General features: G+C 40.5%; 2 protein-coding genes across 2 annotated transcripts; one reads left to right on the top strand and one right to left on the bottom strand.

Moving 5' to 3' along the window:
* The first annotated feature begins 200 nt into the window (after positions 1-200).
* LOC136507456 (uncharacterized) lies at positions 201-2,185 on the top strand. The gene is made up of 3 exons (XM_066502173.1): positions 201-1,153; positions 1,685-1,851; positions 2,134-2,185. Exons 1-3 carry the CDS (start codon positions 476-478, stop codon positions 2,183-2,185), a joined length of 897 nt encoding a protein of 298 aa, XP_066358270.1. The 5' UTR covers positions 201-475.
* On the bottom strand, positions 1,757-7,741 carry LOC136508808 (exonuclease 1-like). The gene is made up of 12 exons (XM_066503585.1): positions 7,341-7,741; positions 7,213-7,249; positions 6,933-7,107; positions 6,435-6,513; positions 5,467-5,511; positions 5,244-5,393; positions 5,055-5,169; positions 4,325-4,425; positions 3,622-3,719; positions 3,457-3,549; positions 2,668-2,882; positions 1,757-2,487 (listed from the first exon to the last, which is right to left on the bottom strand). Exons 1-12 carry the CDS (start codon positions 7,416-7,418, stop codon positions 2,375-2,377), a joined length of 1,299 nt encoding a protein of 432 aa, XP_066359682.1. The 5' UTR covers positions 7,419-7,741; the 3' UTR covers positions 1,757-2,374.
* Between the last annotated feature and the right edge of the window lie 4,734 nt (positions 7,742-12,475).

Below are 12,475 nucleotides of genomic sequence, written 5' to 3'. Positions count from 1 at the left end.
AGTCTACATATTATATGCATTGATGTAGTACCATGAGCACCAGTTTTTCCAAGAGTCCTGAACTAGCATTCATGTAAATGGATGTCATTTTAGAACAAAATTATAGACACATCATTCACTGATGTGTATCTCCAATTGAAATGTGGTAACCCGTCATTGTATAAATAAAAGGGAAAATGGTGTTCTTGCCCTTGTCCAGGACTTCAATTGTGATTTTACCCCTGTTTTTTCAACTTTGTGTTTTTGCCCTTGTTATTTTGAACTGAACTCTCCGTCTACCCCTACTTTGAATGTCCGCCTGATCCCCAGTGAATAAATGAATTAAAAAAATTCTAAACCTGAAAAGAAAAGACCAAATGCCTACGCTGCCCCTTATCCCTTCCAGGCTGTTCCTCGACTCCTCCAAAACACATCGGAGGGAGCGGGCGGCGCGGTGCTTGTCGGCGGTGCGAGCGTGCGGCGGCGCGGAGCGGGCATGCGGCGCACGACTGCTGCTCCGGGGTTCGGGGCCGGGAGCAGGCGGTGGCGGCTCGCGGCGGCGGGTCTCCGGCGACAGCGCCTTGACGCCCGGTTGGGCTGCAGGGTAGGCGGGCGCACGGCCGGGCTGCAAGGCGGCAGGCCGCGGCATTCGTGTGTAGTGCGAGCGCGCGGCCTCCTCGCCGGCCACGGCTTTCGGAAGCGGTCGTGGGGCCGGTACGCGACGGAGATCCGGGACCCCGTGCGGAAGGCTCGCTTGTGGCTGGGCACCTTTGACACGCCCGAGCAGGTGGCGTGGGCGTACGACGCCGCCGCGCGCAGGCTCCGCAGGCCCGGCGATACCACCAACTACCCCGCCGCCCCGGAGCCGATGGCGCTAGCGGAGGCTCCAGCGGCGAGCGCGAGCGCCGTGGTGTACGAGTCATCGTTGTCGTCGTCGTCGTCCTCGTGCCCCCTGCTGCCGCCGCAGGAGTCGCTGGCCGCGGTGACGGTGGCGGTTGCGGCGCCGTCGGCCCCGTCGCTGGACCTCAGCCTCGCGCTGCCGGCTTTGGTGGCTGCCGCAAACACGTACCAGCTGTTCATGGACCCGACGGCGGCCGTGACGCCGGCGCTGCTGCAGTTGCTGCCGCCGAAGAGCGAGGAGCGAGGCTGCTCTGGTTTGTCGTCGTCGTCTGTGGTACAAAACAAGGGTACAAATACAGAGCCCCTAAATAAAATGACATTTCAAATTAAACCAAAACTTTTGCCTATTATGGCAAGACAAATGGAAAGGCTTTATCAATCCATTCATTCCTGAGCAACTGAAATGGAAAACATAAAAAGCTGGATGAACAGAATTACAGCCGCGTGAAAAATTTCAATATTCCACTGCCTCCATTTACCTTTTTGTTTGTCTTGTCATTGGACTTGTTTAGAATTTTTTGCCTCGTGGAAGCTATCTTCTTTGGCATTGATTTGGCACTATGCCGTGTCAATGATGAGCAAATTGCAACCGGCACTTCATTCATCAACAGATTTTGTCCATTGTTGTAATCATGGCCTATACTCAATAATTTTGTACTATTGATTGTGTGGCTACTCTCTTGTGACAATGATGAGCAAGGCAAGTATGATTCTTCATTCTGTAGATCAATTAGTAACTCAGTTGGATCCATTTCTTGAACTTGATTGGTGGGCAATTTCCTCTTTTTGAATGGGTTGTTTTCAGGGATGTTTCCTGGCCCTACTTCGTTATCTTCCACTCGACGGGGCTGCTTCTGCACAAGAATCCAGCTGGGAACTCTCCATGCTTCAGCCGTGTATCTGGCATCCAAGACCATGGGCTCCCCGTGCAATTTCTCTAGCTTCATTTGGAGAAACCGAGCGCCCCCCAGGGTACGTTTTTTCGGCTGGTTATTGGTAAACAACCGCATACAGTGCCGTTACAACCTCCACCTCAAGCATGTCCTCGACGACGACATTTGCCAACTTTGTGGTAATGCGGCAGAGACTGCCGATCACCTCATCTTTCGCTGTCTGGTTCCTTCGGCTTTCTGGAATCATATTGGCTGGACTGGGGTCAACCTTCCGGAGCCAACTCACCTATGGGAGATGCCACGGCCACCACATATCCCAGCTAAGCACTTCCCGATGATGATACTACTGTGTTGCTGGCAGATTTGGAACCATCGCCACGACGTCGTCTTTCGCCATTAGCAACCCTGTCTAAGCCGCCTCCTGTACAGCTGCAAGGAAACATGTCGCCTATGGAGCAGCCGCCTTCGTTTCCAAGACCGTTCCATTGCTGATCACTGGTGTAATTTATTTGTCATGAATTAATGCCCTGTACGATTAAGACCATGTAAACTCTAGGCGCCTGGCACCCTCCATTTACCGGCTTGCCGGAATCTATGGAAAATCATTCAGGTGGGGCTCTCCCCCCTCCGGTGAAGTCTTCAAAAAAAAAAAAAAAAAAATTGCCTAGGGCCAGAACACCTTTCTTGCACTTCTTTCCACTAGAAATCTCATTAACTGCAAAAGTTATATGGTAAAATAAAAAATAGTATGATATTTGCTGAGTTTTGTAGAACAGAGGGATAATCATCAATTTTTACCTTCCAAAGAAATCAGATTACATTATTGTGCAATAAAGAAAGCATTACAATAGGTTAAACGTGTAAAATAATGTTGAGCTGGTCCAAGAGCACTCACCTATCATATTTTCTTTGCATTCCTGGGATGAAACAATTGTAATACAACTTTGTGTCAAAACTTCCTGAGAACCACACTCATTAGCAGCGTCAAATGCCGAGGTATCAATAAACTCAATAGGATTAATGGTTCTGGAGTACTGATCAAATGCTTCCATGGTAACAGGATTCAAACGGCCCTCTGCAATCCCTCTTGCAATTGATGGTGATAATGATCTTTAGATGATTAAGGGATTCGCACTGGTGACTTCAGAAAATAAATAAACCTATGGAAGACTGATTAACATAATTGCTATGTAGGCAGCAAGCAATATCAAGTCACTATATATATTTGCTATTATGACAGGTGCCTATTTGACCACTGCTTAATATAATGCAAAATCAGGAACAGGGTAAGTGCAATTTAGAGAGAGAGAGAGAGAGAGAGAGCAGCAGCAGCAGCAGCAACCGTGTGAACTCAGTAAGTGGCAACTTGTGTCCTATCTTATTAGAAGTTATGATTTACTCCTAGTTTTTCTATATAGTTGAGCCATGTACTGAAGGAACCATCAATGGATGTATGAAAACTGGTAGCACAGAAACTTTGCCCCTGTATTTTTTATTTTTTTTTTGGAACGAAAAGAACAGCAAGGGAAGCCCCCACTGTAGGATTTTATTCAATAAAAGCATAAAGCTGTACAAAAGACTTCGCTCCTGTATTGATGCTAATGGATGCAGATGTGTAGTCAGCAACAAACATTTTATACAGATGCCCCCATGCTCATGAAAATAAATGAAAACTTTAGGATACGGTCCTAGAATATCCAAATCACCATCCAAGTAAGAAATACACTGATCATTCAAAGGTTTCAAATGTTTCAGTGACTTGCTTTTGACATCATATCTGGGACATTGAAAGAAAGTGGCTTATCAGTTTCTTTTCACAATGCACAAAGTAACATAAACTCAATCTTACATTCTAGCATGATCAAACACCGCAAGAGTTTTCCACAAGGAATCAGCATAATCATCTGGAACAGAGTACCGCTTGTCAAGCTTTAAGTTTGATATGACCTGGCAATGCTTAGATTAGTGAGGCAGATTGTACCAGAGAACAACATTCATCACTGGAGAGTGCAGATTACTCAGCATAAAAGAGACTGGTTTAATTATGGAGTGAACCTGTGTAACATATGTAACTGGTGCCAAACTGAAAATCTCAACAGCTATGTTAAAATAAGTATATATATATATTATGAAAATGCAACTGCTGCATATTATTTGTCATTTTTCCACTGAAAATTGGACTCAGATGCTCAAGGTCAAGCAGTATATTGCGACAGTTACAGAAAATATGACTAACACAGTTAAAAGAGTTAAAGTTATTTTATGCAGTAACTTTATGTTAGTGTCAATCCAAAGCATTGAAATACAAAATTACAAAATAGTTCCACAAACACTCTATTGAAATAGATGTATATTTTTTCATGGTGTACTAGTGTCATTTCTAGCAAACTAGATGTCTGCTTCAAAATGTTAGTATCTTACTCTGCAAAGTGTTTAGACACTCATAAAAATGGAATATTTGAGTTACTAATGAAGTTTATGCCAAAATATCAACAGAATAAAAATTAGGTTTCACTTTCTCAATAGCACAACAAGAGAGTAATCATTCTTACACGATTTATGTCTTTGTATTTTGAGATGAGAGAATATGCTCTTTTTGTACCAATGCCCGAAATTGAGGGAAGAAAGTCACATCCAGCAAGAACACACATGCCTGTCCAAATGGAATGCAAAATGTCAGCAGTGTTAAGAAAGTACATGTGCAACACAGTTACACAGCCTTTTATGGCATTCTCTGCAGTTTCCCTCTCTTTGAACATGTTTATATTGCAATTTGGGCGCCCTTGCCGGTTCAGGCATGCTTGTTTGGCTCTCTTTCCTTGTATATAAAACTCCCCCTCTTAATTGATAGGAAGAGCTCCTGCCATTTGCATTCAATTATATTGCAATTTGGGTAATGATAATAGATTAAGAATTCTTTTCTAGCAATAGAATTTTCGTGATACATATAAAGCAAATACTAGTATTTTGGTAGCATAGATCCTGTAGGGGGGAAACTGAAAAGATATTGAAAATGGTCAGCCAAACTGCACAGAAAAAACAATACAACAAAAGATGCAACAACTTATCTAGCAAAACAAGTTGGTATCACTCAGTAACAGAACTAACAATAGTGTAGTGTAACACATCAATAAACCTGTGGTGAAAGAATGCCGACACCTTTGACATAATGACATGCCAAACCGTGAGAAGAAATGCATCTTTAACAGTAGAAAACATTGAAAACATACAAGTCCATGCTTAGTTCAAGTCTACAAGATATAACCATGAGCATGACTTTACCTGTAAAAAGTTTTTTATCAAAATCCTGGAAGGAAAGACCATCTTTCTCTGTCTTCAGAGTTCTCTCCATTGTGAATTCTTCACCATTCCCAAACCGATCCATTTTAAATATAATCTAAAATTTGGTATCTGTTACATATTAAATAAAAAGAAAATGAAGAGGATGTGAAGAGAAAGTGATTATCTCACAGCTGGGCAACAATAGGCTATCAAGTCGCTATCTTCTGTAACTACGGCAGATATGGCCCCTTGATCAGCATCAATAGTAGTTAGATATGCCAACTGTGCATCAGCTTCATATGGAGCAACCACAAATTCTACATTTTCTGACTGTAAAATCTGGAGAATAAACATTAGATTTTGCTATACAAGGTAGAAAAATGCCTATATGGAATTACTTTCAATGAAGTACCTGAACTAGACGATAAGCCATCAATGGAGTAATGTGCACAGCTTTCTGCAAATGAACATAGATCAGTGTCACAGATAGTCATATTCACATCCTTCTCCTACTCATCATAATCAAGGATTGCAGCAATCCTCTTTATTCGGACTACGACTTGCATGTTGCTTGCCAAGTGCCCTACTAAGTTAGTACTAACTCTATATCATGAGACCAAAGAAAACCATCAAGCCATGAGATTCTAGCAGCATCGCAAGAATTACACTTTAGTTAGGAAATATCAAACAATAATTATTTCGAATAATAGAAAATCAAGTGACAAATTTTTGGCGCCACATCCATATAGTACAAAAATAGTTTTTTTTTTACAAAGGAAGATTTTATTAATTTTCAAGAGCATCACATCGAGGTGATAAAAAGTCTTGAATTGGAAGTGGAACACACGTGGAGAATCCTCTGCAAAATCTGTATATGAGATCCAGTTTGCAGGTTCTGTTGCTCCCTTCTGTCAGTACAATCCAGAAATCAACATCTGAAACTACTGCAGGTTCTTGCTCAGGTAATGATGTAACACAATATGATATCAGCCAACCATGGACACAGTTCTTATTGTGTGGAGATGCCCTTTTTTGTACTGTATTTCAGTATTAAAGGTTTGTATGCAGTTCCCAGTTACAGGCAGTGGCGAACCCAGGATCTTAAAGTTGTGTAAGCAAAGACCAAAGAGGATTTGAGATTTTACCTCTGAATTTGATTAACAAACAAACTGAATCGAGAATTCGAGAAAACCAGGCGTGTTATTAGAGAGCATGGTGCATGGCAATGCCCAAATAAAAATTAGAAGTGAATGTAGGAACAACTTTTTAGCACCTAATGTATGTCTTTATCAAAATGACAGCAAACATCTTAATAAGTGAAAAGATTGCAGAGATTTTCTGCTGTGGCAAAAACTGCAAGAAAGAAAAGTAGATGGATACCCGGAAAAAGTCAATGGCAGCAGCTGTATTTCTTTGCTCAAGCTTTTCTTTCGCCATGTTTAAACTGAGTTCCCTCTTCCTGAATGAAAATAACCATAAGACTTTAATGTAGGTGCTTAAAGCTTAGGTATTACGAATTGCATATTATCCTTGTTATCGTTGCATCTTAAGAAACTGCCAAAAAATTATAACAGCAGTGCAATCTTGTACAACTATCCAATTGCTGATGAACTATGACCATATGCATAGCAATAATTGGTAGTGAAGAAATATTAGCTTCAGTATGGCCTTAAAACAAGAGTGAAAATCCAATACCTCATACATACTGACAAATAGAAATGCCTTATGTATGCTAAAAAAATTAAATAATCCCAAAATCATGACAAATCAGTACCAATCGTGGGCATCGAACATAAATAATGATTCAAATCACAGATCTACAAACACAAACGAAGCTTTAAACTGTGATTTTAGTACAAATGTCATCAATCACTGTACCTCTGCCGCTCGTTATCAGTGGCCGCCTTGCAAGGCATGCTGCCCCCGTCAAAGACGACGACGGGAATAACCTTGTAATGCCGTAGGAGGTTGATGTGGTGCATGAAGTAGCTGATGTATCGCCTGGCTGCGGCGCTTTTAGGGTCCATACATAACTCCATACTGCAAGAATAGGCTGCAATGCCATAAACAGAACAGAAGAAAAAAAATGTTAAGAAATCTGCCCAGGAATCCCTATCAATCATACTCAATACATTGCGGCACTACAATGGAATCGAACCTCCTTTGTGAAGCCAGGAGTACGCATCGATGCCGACCTGCCGACACAACACAAAGTGACAAGAAATCAAGAAAGATGAAAAGGTAAGGGGAACTGCAGGGTGAAAAACGAAATGGGGATCTATTTACCCGTTTGCCGGCGTACTTCTTGATGTGCACAGGCTCGATGAACGGCTTCAGGAAGCGGAGAAGGTTGGGGATCCCCATCAGTTTGCGCAAACAATCACAAGCCAACTGTTTTTTATTGGTTTCTGACTTCCAGGAAGGAATGGATTGGGATTTCGAAGGACTGGGGAGAAGCGGCGAAGTGGCGGGGAGGAAGAAATGGGGGGTGTTGAAGGAGACGAGGACTTTCTAGTCACTGCCAAGTATAGCGGTGTGTGGGTGCCACATGCGCGAAGTGGCGGGGAGGAAGAAATGGGGATCGAACATCGATTTGTTTCGCGCGCACCGAATTAGTTTCCCGCGCTTTCTCGCACGAACAAACAAGGGAAACTAAACTAGTTTCGCACGTACAAACTAGTTATTGTTTTTTATTATTAGCTAAACACAATTATTAGTAGCTTTCAGTCTCGGCGGAATTTCATCAGAATTCATTTGTATTTAATAAGATACCACATAAGTATTTTTAATGATGTGGCAATATTTTTAATTACAAAGAGAAAAAGTGATGAAAATCTCTTAGACACGGTTACCAACTCTCTGTAAGTCATGAAATTAAATGTCTAAGAAATCATAAAACAAAACTTTTCATTGGAAGTGATTGTTTCATCCTTGTTTCATTTTATTCTATATGACATGACATTTTGAAAACGACATCACGAAACTCTTCACTAAGACTGACCTAAAGTTATAGTTTATTTTAAAAAAATATATGCAACTATTAACCGGGAATTTAAGAATGCATGTGTTGAGAAATCGTTTTATCAATCAGTACATGCGCACACACATATAGAGCACAATATCAAGACAAAAATAAGAAAGAACAGACTCTTTATTTCTTTCTCATATCTGGAGTACAAAGCACAAAAACGTTATATCTGATCAATCCCTAATCTTTGATGCTAAGCTAAAAAAAATATTCATTATCTAAAAAAACCCATGTCAACTAATTGAGGCCTAAGATGAGTTTTAGCCTTAGAAGATAATTGAGGTAGCGTTCATTATTTTTATCATAAAGTATTATACGGCTGAATAAAGCTACTTCCTTCAAAATTGCGAGTTGTTTTAGCTTTGTTCTAAATAAAACTTCTCTATTTTTACCATATTTATGAAAAAAAATATAAACATCTACAACATCGTACAAGATTTATTGGATATATACACCATGAAATATATTTTGATAGTGTATTTTATTCGATGATTTAGATGCTAATATATATTATTATAAATTTGGTCAAGTTAGACAATTTAATTTAGGACAAAACTAAAATGATTTACAATTTAAAAATAGAGAGTAGTATATAATCTAACTTCACTGAATTTTTCAAATTAAATAAAGAATGAAGTTTTTTATTGGGAAAGTGAAGATTTAAGAGAAAGTTTAAGAGGGTTTGATGAATATTTAACAAAAAGTTTAAAATTTATGAAAACTTGACAAAAGATTTGAAATCAAGTGTTTTTTTCAATTTTACACTCATTCATGGACTTTTTTTTGTCTTTGAATGAGTAATTTTTTATCCACCTTCATCGACTTTTTCTCTAGAGTTTTAGAGGTGAATTTGGTGCTGCGTCAACGTTGATCATGTTGCAAGGTCCTGTTTGCTTGTGTACCTGGCCATGGAAACAGAGGCCACATGTAGAGTAAAATGGACCGCTTAGAGCAACTCCAAGAGCTAATAGAAATTTAGCTCTCTAAACTAGCTCTCTAAAATAATATAGACTCTTAAAATAGATACGATCCGCAACAAACTCTCTAAATCAAACCCTTTATTATTTTTTAAAGTCACCACGTCATCACTAATTCAATCAATTTTGGTTGGATCTGTCACTTTTTGTAGGCTTCAAATTGTGTGTCGGGCCTGAAAGCAACACAAGTCATTTGTGTTGTGTTTTTCATCACCAGATGTCTAGACGTGGATGATACGAGCAAGGAGCGATCACCTGTGCCGCACTTGATTGCTTTTGATTGGCACATGAATGATGAACGGTGCAGCAAAATTTAATTGTGTCCCTTGTCAACCGAGTGGAGGTAGGGAAAAAGGAGGGCACGAGGGCATGAGAAATGAACGGGATAGCCAGCTCGCTATTTTACCGAAGCTGTTACTGAGTCTGTTGGAGTATCTTTTTTCTCAATTTTGATGATACCTGGGTGGGATACAATGTTTCTTGAAGTTGCTCTACATCTGTTTCCTGGGCAAGACAAATTAATTCTCACCACGAAGCAATTAAACAGACCCCAAGTCGCTGTCCAACTTGTGCAGCCCAACATTTCAACGACAAAACAGGTAACGGTAGCTATCTCGGCCCCTGAGACCTCACAAGTCCACAAGACGAGAGTTGGATACTGAAAACATCTGTAAATATTTAAAACTTGTGACAGGTCACATCTGTCTGAGAATTTTCAGTATCCAGAATTTTCAGTATTCAACTCTCGTCTTCTAGAATATACTGGGATCGTCTGTTCGCTGGTCGGTGCTGATGCTGGTTTGGGCTGGCTGGTGCTGATTTTTTTTAGAGGAAAACACTGTTGGCTGGTTGGTTTGGGCTGACTGAAACCAAGCGAACAACCTGCTTGTTATTAACACTCAAAAATATCCAAGTATTTATAGTCACTGGGCTTGGATGATTCTGCTCAACTTGGTCCGAGTCCATCGCCGATCGATATCTGACTGTTGAGCCTATCGCCGACCGACTCATGCCACTGGTCTGACTAACCTTTGTCACCGATTGATCCGAGTCTCCAACAGCTCAGTGCTCAGGTAGCCGACTAGTTCGACTTGCTGATTAGCTCTAGTGCATTCTTGAATAACCAGAAGTTAACAGCAAGCTGATAGATGTGCACGATGCTCTTATGGCAGAGACAATTGCCTGTTGGAGGGAGGGCGATCAAAGCAGTGGTGGCGCGCGGGATTCTTAGAGTCGGTGATGTTTAAATTCAGGGGCTAAAGTTTAGGGATGTCATATGAGAGTATCATATGAGAGTGTTCGGATAGTAATAATAAAACAAATTACAGAAGTCCTCAGGATTCGCGAGACGAATCTATCAAGCCTAATTAATCCACCATTAAGCCCATGTGTACTGTAGCTCTACTGTATCACCACATTTTCAAATCATGGACTAATTAGGCTTAAAAAATTTGTCTCGTAAAAGTAGTCACAATCTGTACAATTAGTTATTTTTTAGTATATATTTAATACTCCATGCATGTGTCAAATATACGATAGTGATAGGAACTAAACTTTAGGAAGGAACTAAACAAGGCTAAGGCTAGGATCCTGTTTCAGGATATTCGTTCACTGATTCGGGGAAATTTTCTACATTTTGACTGTTTTCATATTTTCAGAGTCTGTAACTTTTTTTTTAGAACACCAGAGTCTGTAACTCATCTACGTACCAGATAGCTAGTTTAGTCTTGAGTTGGAGTATAGAGACGTCGGAGGTCTGGAAGTGTCCGGTCCCTGTCTTTGTACAAATTTTGTTGGCTCACACTTCTGTTGAGCCTTCAATCAATTAAGAGGCCCTTGAGCCCAGTTTCAGAAAAAAGCTGACTCATCCCCTATTTCGTACATTATGAATTGCTCCGCCGTTGACGTAAATTTAGCATTACCGAAAGCTAAATTAGTAGACGCCGTGTTCTTTTCTTTGTTCCAAACTATATATTAAAATTCACTTTAACTATTCCCTCTGTTCCCCTACGTGTGTCGTTCTAGGAGCAAGGTAAATATCTAGATTCACTCAATCTTCAATGCTTCTGCACATAGAGTATGTCCAGGTGCAGATAATTATTGCTACACATGGTTAAGAGCCAAAACGACTTATATATAGGGACGGAGGGTGTAAGTTTTAAGAAAAAAACATATTAACATCTACAAATCTAGATAAATGCACCTGTCAAAAACATATATTTTGTAAAAAAAAAATTAATAAATGTTGGTGTAACTTTTATAAAATTTGTCAAAAATTAAAGAACCTTAGTGTATGACAAAAACTAAACGGTCCTGTAATTTATAACCGGGAATACATGTGTTAGGGGGAAGCTAAAGATTTTTTTTTTGCGAGTATAGGAAAGCTAAAGAATAATCAAGTGATTTCGAAGGGGATAAACACTGTTTTCCTTTGAACTATATAGGGCCTGATTAGTTGGCTACCAATTTTTGCCCAACCAAAATCATGGCAAGCCAAAACTTAGGCGTGCCAAAATCAAGGCTTGCCAAAGTTAAGGCAAAAAACATAGGTGTGTATTTGGTTGCTTGCCAAAATCAATGCTTGTCAATTTCTCTTTTATACATCTTAAGAACTTTTTAGAGATTTGTCAAAACTTTATCCATAAACATTGGTGTGCCAATTCTTTGGCAATGAACCAACTGATCACTACAAATTTTGGCAATGCCATGGTTTTGGTTGGGCAAGAATTAGAAGCCAACCAAGCAGATCCATAGATGGCATTAGCTTCTTCTTTTTTTTTTAAAAAAGGTCCTTCAAGGATTATTACGGTTTGGAGTTTAGGGATCTGGGATTAGGACGAGCCCATCAAGTTTTCTCACGGTTAGAGGGAAGGTCTCCGGTAGGACGGGTGGAGGAGGTCGAGTGATCCTCTAGTCACAAACTGTTGGCACCGTTTTTTACACGTGTCAAAATAATCGGAGTGGACTAATCGGCAAGGGGAAAGTTATTGAATAATTTAATAGCCGATGAAAGATGGTTTGTAAAGATGGTTGCCGATAGCTGGTGATGGTCGATGGAAAGGTTGATTTGGACTCGGGCGTTGCCGATGAGGTTGGAGGTGTTATTGTCGATGCCGATGAAGGGAGGCTTGAGGACTGCTGCCGATGAAACATGGAGTATGCCGATGAAGGGAGGCTTGAAGACTACTGCCGATGAAACAGGGAGTATGCCGATGAAGGAAGACTTAAAGACTACTGCCGATGAAATAGGGAGTATGCCGATGGGAAGGAGGACGGTGAGATTTCCATCGTAATTGAGGCGGACAGGGAAATAGATAGGAGTTGATTTCCTTTTCTGTATTTGTTAGGTTATGATTCATGTAAGAGTCACGTGTTTCCTTAGATATGGGATTGGTGTCCTAGTTGTGTTTGGTTGT

The sequence above is a fragment of the Miscanthus floridulus genome, chromosome 15 (assembly GCF_019320115.1).
Source record: "Miscanthus floridulus cultivar M001 chromosome 15, ASM1932011v1, whole genome shotgun sequence".
Taxonomy (NCBI): Eukaryota; Viridiplantae; Streptophyta; class Magnoliopsida; order Poales; family Poaceae; genus Miscanthus; species Miscanthus floridulus.
The sequence above is the reverse complement of the archived record's forward strand: the minus strand, read 5'-3'. Positions and strand labels throughout refer to the sequence as shown.